At 48.0% G+C, this 5,929-nt stretch overlaps 1 protein-coding gene across 1 annotated transcript; it reads left to right on the top strand.

Moving 5' to 3' along the window:
- Positions 1-18: 18 nt before the first annotated feature.
- SYS1 (SYS1 golgi trafficking protein) lies at positions 19-4,556 on the top strand. The gene is made up of 3 exons (XM_054218186.1): positions 19-213; positions 830-897; positions 1,490-4,556. The coding sequence occupies exons 1-3, from the start codon at positions 52-54 to the stop codon at positions 1,728-1,730; spliced, it is 471 nt and encodes a 156-aa protein (XP_054074161.1). The 5' UTR covers positions 19-51; the 3' UTR covers positions 1,731-4,556.
- The last annotated feature ends 1,373 nt before the right edge of the window (positions 4,557-5,929 follow it).

Genomic DNA, 5,929 nt, shown 5'->3' on the forward strand with positions numbered 1-5,929 from the left:
GCTGCAGCGGCGGGCGGGCGCCACTTCCGGCGCGCTGCGGCGGGGCGGGCGATGGCGGCCCAGTTCCGCAGCTACGTGTGGGACCCGGCGCTGATCGTGGCGCAGATGGTGCTGCTGCAGGCCGGCTACTACAGCTCGCTGGGGCTCTGGCTCGCCCTCCTCGGCACCCTGGGCAGGACCGGGCCCTCCCTCCACCAGGTCTTCAGCGACGAGGTGAGGGGGCGGGCCCGTCCTGGACACAGGCCCCTGGGGCGGCGGGGGGGAGGCCTTGCTCGGAGGCTCCCCTGGGGGAGACAGGCCCCGCTCCCCGTGTGGGCATTCCCCGGTATGAGAGACAGTCCCCCGCCGTAGGTAACACCCCGCTATGGAGGCCGACCGCCCCGACTCCATGCAGCTGCCCCCCGGTATACGGACAGACCCGCTGTCTGTGGAGGTGCCCCCAGTATGGAGGTCCACCCCTCCCTTCGAATAGGTGCAACCCCCAGTACAGAGACAGCTGTACAGGTGCCACCCCCCAGTATAGAGACAGACAGCCCGTATAGGTTCCCCTAGTATAAAGACAAGCACCTCCCCATATAGGTAACCCCAGTATGGAGGCACAGCCCCCGTTTAGGTGGTACCCCTCAGTATAGAAACAGACCTGTCCCTTTTCTGTAGGTATCCCCAGGGAGAGAGACAGACCTCTTAGAAGGACTGCTGTAACTGCTCAGGCTCCACTTACGGATCATAATCAGCACAGGGCCATGCCGATGCAGCTGGGCCACGGGAGGAGATTACGTGCTGTGGGCTGTGATTTGTGCCATGGTTTCCTACTAATAGTCCCGTGTAGATTTTAGGCTTCTCAACCCCGCCGGGGAGGCTCTCCATGATGGCTTTCATCCTCAATGCGCTCACCTGGTAAGTCAGCAAGTAGCTGGAGTGCCTGTGTCTTGTTCTTTCTTAACATCAAACTTGTAAGAGAATTCAGCATGACATACTGCCTCTTTCAAAACATCTCCTGACAGCCCTGTGCCTGGTTGAGAGCATCTGCTGAGGGCAGTGGGGAACTGCTGACTCCTGACTTTCTAAAGCCTGGATAAGTCATTTCACTTCACTGCCTCAGTTTCCCAGCTGGCAATGAGATTTTCTTCTGTGAGAGCTTTTACTGAAAGTTAGAATTAATGGATCTCCGCAAACACTGATCTACAAACAAGAATGTATTTTGCCCCTGCCACTGGGCAAAGATTACTGGGGGAGATTGTGCAGAGAGCCAGGCAGGAAATTTTAAACTAAAAGCTCATTTCCCTGCTATCAGATGATTAAAAAGCTGTAAGCATTTAAGTCTTGCTGCAGCTGCTGGGAGCAAGATCAGAAACAACCTATCCTTAAAACATCTAAGAAGTCTAAAGCAGCTAAATAATTAGCACTGACAGCTTCTATTAGCTCTTGCTGTATCCCCTTTTCCATAGACACAGCACAGTTTGTTTATTAATCTGTCTTTATTTTGCAGTGCTCTGGGCTTGCTGTACTTCATCCGCCGAGGAAAGCAGTGCCTGGATTTCACAGTCACAGTTCACTTCTTCCACCTTCTGGGCTGCTGGATTTATAACTCACACTTTCCCTCGACTCTCACGTGGTGGCTGGTGCACATCGTGTGTACTGCGCTGATGGCTGCAATCGGGGAGTACCTCTGTATGAGGATAGAACTCAGAGAAATCCCCCTCAATTCTGCCCCCAAATCCAACGTATAGACTCGCTCTGGCAACAATATGCTGCATTATGCCATTGTTTCCAGCATAAGTGCATCTAAATGCCTGAGAATCACCACTGAAGAAGCACAGCAGGTCTGTTTAGACTTTTTTTTTTTTTGGACCTTGGTGACTGCATGAGCGTGAGCATCTTCTCTGGCATCAGCCAACAATGGGGGAGGAGCAGATGTTTATTTTGTTAACACAAAGCATTTAATATGACTGTATGGCGAGCGTGCTCTTAAACTCTTCACTCATAAGACTGTTAAAAGCCAGGTAGCAAAACTGGATGTGTGAGGAGCATCTGGAATTTAACAAATATAGGGGTGCCCTGTATGGGTAATGCAATGGTCAGCTCTTCTTGCAGGGGCTGGCACAGTGAGCAGTGGGGCTGGGAGCTGCTGCTTCCAATCTGTAACTTGTTTGGGCTTTGGTTGGAAAAAGAGTCAAGGAAGAGAATGGATGGGGAGAAAGAAAATAGTTGTACTTACCTGAATCACCAGCTGAGACCCTAAATAACCTGTAACATTAGATGGGTTTGTTTGCCATTTCCGTGTTTAATACATAGAGATGTCAGACAGCGGTTTGCTGAAGAAATCTTTTGTAATAATAAAAATATTATGTTGCTGTGAGCGTGTTACGGTTCTCCTGGGAAGCTGAGCACTTCAAGAAGTACCATGAGTGTCTGTATCATGGCAACAGGAGGAGTCGGCCAGAGGAGAACATGTGGCTGTAAGATGCCTGCTGTTTAGGGCACATAAAATTTCCTACAATAAATATTTCATACCTCTGCTCTGAAATGAAGGCATCAATGAGTGCTGTCTTGGGAAGTCAGCCAGTATAATGCTCGCTTCAGGAGCTGTCAGCAATCAGGGGTCTCCACGTGTTCAGCCCGAGGCTGGAGCTGACCCGGGGAAGCTTGCAAAGGTGTCCTGGAGCCACGCTGCAGTTCCCACTTGCCTGGGTCTTCCTGTCAGGCTTCAGAAGTCTAGCAACAGATCTGGTCTGGTAGAGGCGACGTTCAGTTAAGTGAGAGACTGCTGTTTGTTTCTCAAAATAACAGGATGTGCCTGCCTTTAGTGGCACTTCAAATACACATCACCTGTGGGCACGCAGGGACACCACCTTACTGCTAAGGGGCCAAAGCTGGATGGTTCCTCCAGCTCCCACAGCCCAAACAAGCAGATCTGCATCCTGCCTGATTTCCACTGAGGGGTGACCAGTTTGTGCAATACCAAATGAGGGCAAAGCCAGTTCTAAGGACAGATTTTCTCCTGTGTTCTAAGGACAGATTTTCTCCTGTGCAGCATCTTGCTGCAGTAACTTTCCTTTGTATGTTAATATTTGTAAGTGGTAATTTGCATAAATTGTTTGCTAGTTCAGTTTGTTGAAAAGTAGTGGGATGATTTGAGATGTAGAAGTTGATAAACTCTTTGAAGCTGCTCTTTTGACTTTTTTTACTGGCGGAGCTGTATTTCAATTCCTGCTTTCATATTCAGATACTATAAATTGGGCCAGGATAACATCCTGATGTTTTAAATAGTTGGCAGGTCTGCCACAGAGGAGGATTGCCGGTTACATTTGTTTAGACATCACTTTTTATATTCTGAGATTTTGCCAGGACCTCTTCCTGACCAAAAGCCCCTTTAAGCACGGTTTTAAACAGCAGCAGTCATTCAGAGGGAAGAGTTTGCACAAGTTTTTTTCTGGGCAGGAGCCAACGCTTGCTGGAGGGACACCCAGAGGTCACTTCCTAGGGCTTTCCCTGCAACCCTGCTCTGCAGTCAACAAGACAATTCATCAAAACCTTGCTTGTTTCTCATATATAAGGATACTTGCCTTTCTTCAAGTCACCTTCAGCCTAGATATAAACTGGTCTTCCAGTAGGTGCCAGTATCTCCTTCAGAAAAGAGCAGCGAGCATGCAAGCGATTGGGATCAGAGCTCACAGCAGAAGGCACGCTCTGCCTCTGGGCTGGACAAACACTGGCTTGATGTCAGTCGTATTTTAAGACTCTTTGAGGGTCATTTTGTCCTCTCCTGCTTTTTGTTGCTGTTATTGAGAAAGAACATCCCAGCCCTGCACAGGGAAAGTTTGCAGGTTTAATTCAAGGCTTAACACCAAAGCACAGTGTGAACTTATATGTACTTCAAGGGTGGTCTTAAGGCAAATCTGAGCTAGAAGACTAATTACAGTGAATATGAGAGAGCAGAGGAAAAGCCACATTCATCCCATTTCTTAAAGGAGAATGGGCGGCTGAACCCAGAGTTGCTGTGAGACCATATCAAAGAGGTGCTATCTTTGTTCCCCTGTAAGGACAGAGATGAAAACTTCAGACTGAGGAACACTTACCTCCTTTTTTTTCCTGAACATGAGATATGCTGTAACTGCTTCAGCAGCTTCCCTTGCCAGGGGTGGGGGAGGTGTGTGTGAGGGTACAGTTTGGTATCTGGAGATGCTCAGAGCAAGGCCACGAGAAGAATCCTTGAAAAATGTGCATTTAACACTGAGTCTGTGGGAGATCCAATGAGCTGCGCTGCATCAGCACGAAGTGTGCTGTAGGATTAGAAATTCTTTCTGAAAGTCTGCTGACTTTGCCTTTGAGGGCTGAATCTATATCCCTTTTTTCTTTTTTAAAGGAAATCTACTGTAATTGTCCTAGTCATAGGGGAAGTTCTGCTAAAAATGAAATATCGATTGAGGAGGGAACCTCTGAAACTCATCACTCCCATACTGTGAGACCTAATTTTCACTCACATGCTTTCAGTCAAGATTTCAGAGCACCTTTGGCTTTAAAAAAAAAATAAAAATTGCTGCTCTGTAGCAGAATGGTGGCAGATGGTCTTTGTTTCATAATGAATCTTTGTTTTTTGTGTGCAATGGACTTGAGGGATTTGCTTCCAGGGAAGATATGCCCCAACACCTGCTCTTCTTAGAGACAGTGGTAGTGTCAGTTAGCCATTTGCATCCATGGTTTTGCAAAAAGACGACTTCTTGGAGATCTCTGCTGAGACTTTTATATTCTCTTTCCCCAAAGCTGTTTAAAAGTAGAAAATTTTAACAGAGAGAAAGACGCCAAATCCAAAGAAAAGCTAAGGGTTGTGGGATTTTAGGGGACTGTGCTTGTTTGTTTTCCTAAAGGCATTAAACACCTATTCTAAATGAAGAGCAGGTACAGGATTTGGATCCAGAAGACTCCAGCCTTGCTTGTACACGATACCCACCTGCTTTAGCTTTCCCCAGCTACAAACCAGAGGCAGGAGAAGAGATAACAGGGGGAGCGGGGAGCAGGATCAAACAGCACATGCTGCTGCTGGAGCAGAGTAAGAAGAAAAACCAAAGGAGCTGAGTGGTTCACTGCAGGTTCTGCAGTGCTCTGGTTTACCCTTTCTCTCCTACTTATCTTAAGGCTTTGTGTCTGAAATGCCAAGTACATAAGTAACAACTCTGTTGTCTGTAGAAAGCCTAGGTTCATTGCACTGAAGTGCTGCCTGAACACCAGCTTCTCCTCCCTGACTTATTTCTTGGAATTTGCCTCAATTTATTCGTTCCCTCCTGCTGCTGCAGGAGCAGAACATTAAGTGAGAGAGAAGGTAAGAGGCAGAACACATGAATGCCAAAGCAGAGCAGCATGAGCCATCATTAAAAAGCCCAACACCACTGTTGGTAAAAGGATCCTTTGCTGTAGGAGAAGCTTGCCCACGTGCCTGTAATGCATCCGGTGGGATCTCTGGGGCTAGCAGGGTCCCAGGTCCCCTGCTCATACTGTAAAGCACATTTTCAAGTTTGGGGACACCATTTCAGAACTTCTCAGATCCATTTACAGTTGGAGGCATCTATTGCTGTGCCCACTCCCACAGCAGGCAGCACTCAGACCATCAGTGCCAGGGTCACCCTTCACTGTTAGCAGCTGCCTGCCCCGACTGAGGACAAAGCAAGTGCCCTTTGTCAGGGACAAACAATCTCTGGAAACAGCCAAAGTGATGTGTGACACATCTAGGAAAGCTCGGCCAAACGACCTCATTAGTTGAATGTGGAAATTTCAGATCTGATGGAAGACAGCTGAGTCCCATAATTAGAACATGGAGTTTACCACCACATCCAGCTGTTGAGCCGTAGTCTAGAGCATGATGAAGACCAGCTCTTTCCCCATTCAGCACTGCATGGGGACTGCACTGGAAGCAGCAGAAAGTCCCATCAGG

The sequence above is a fragment of the Rissa tridactyla genome, chromosome 12, assembly GCF_028500815.1.
Source record: "Rissa tridactyla isolate bRisTri1 chromosome 12, bRisTri1.patW.cur.20221130, whole genome shotgun sequence".
Classification (NCBI taxonomy): Eukaryota; Metazoa; Chordata; class Aves; order Charadriiformes; family Laridae; genus Rissa; species Rissa tridactyla.

Bases quoted from the DNA above. Each gene is read 5' to 3' on its own strand.
- SYS1 (XM_054218186.1), top strand. From the start codon at position 52: ATGGCGGCCCAGTTCCGCAGCTACGTGTGGGACCCGGCGCTGATCGTG. The intron at 214-829 runs GTGAGGGGGCGG...AGTCCCGTGTAG, and splicing joins ACCAGGTCTTCAGCGACGAG to ATTTTAGGCTTCTCAACCCC. The intron at 898-1,489 runs GTAAGTCAGCAA...TTTATTTTGCAG, and splicing joins ATCCTCAATGCGCTCACCTG to TGCTCTGGGCTTGCTGTACT.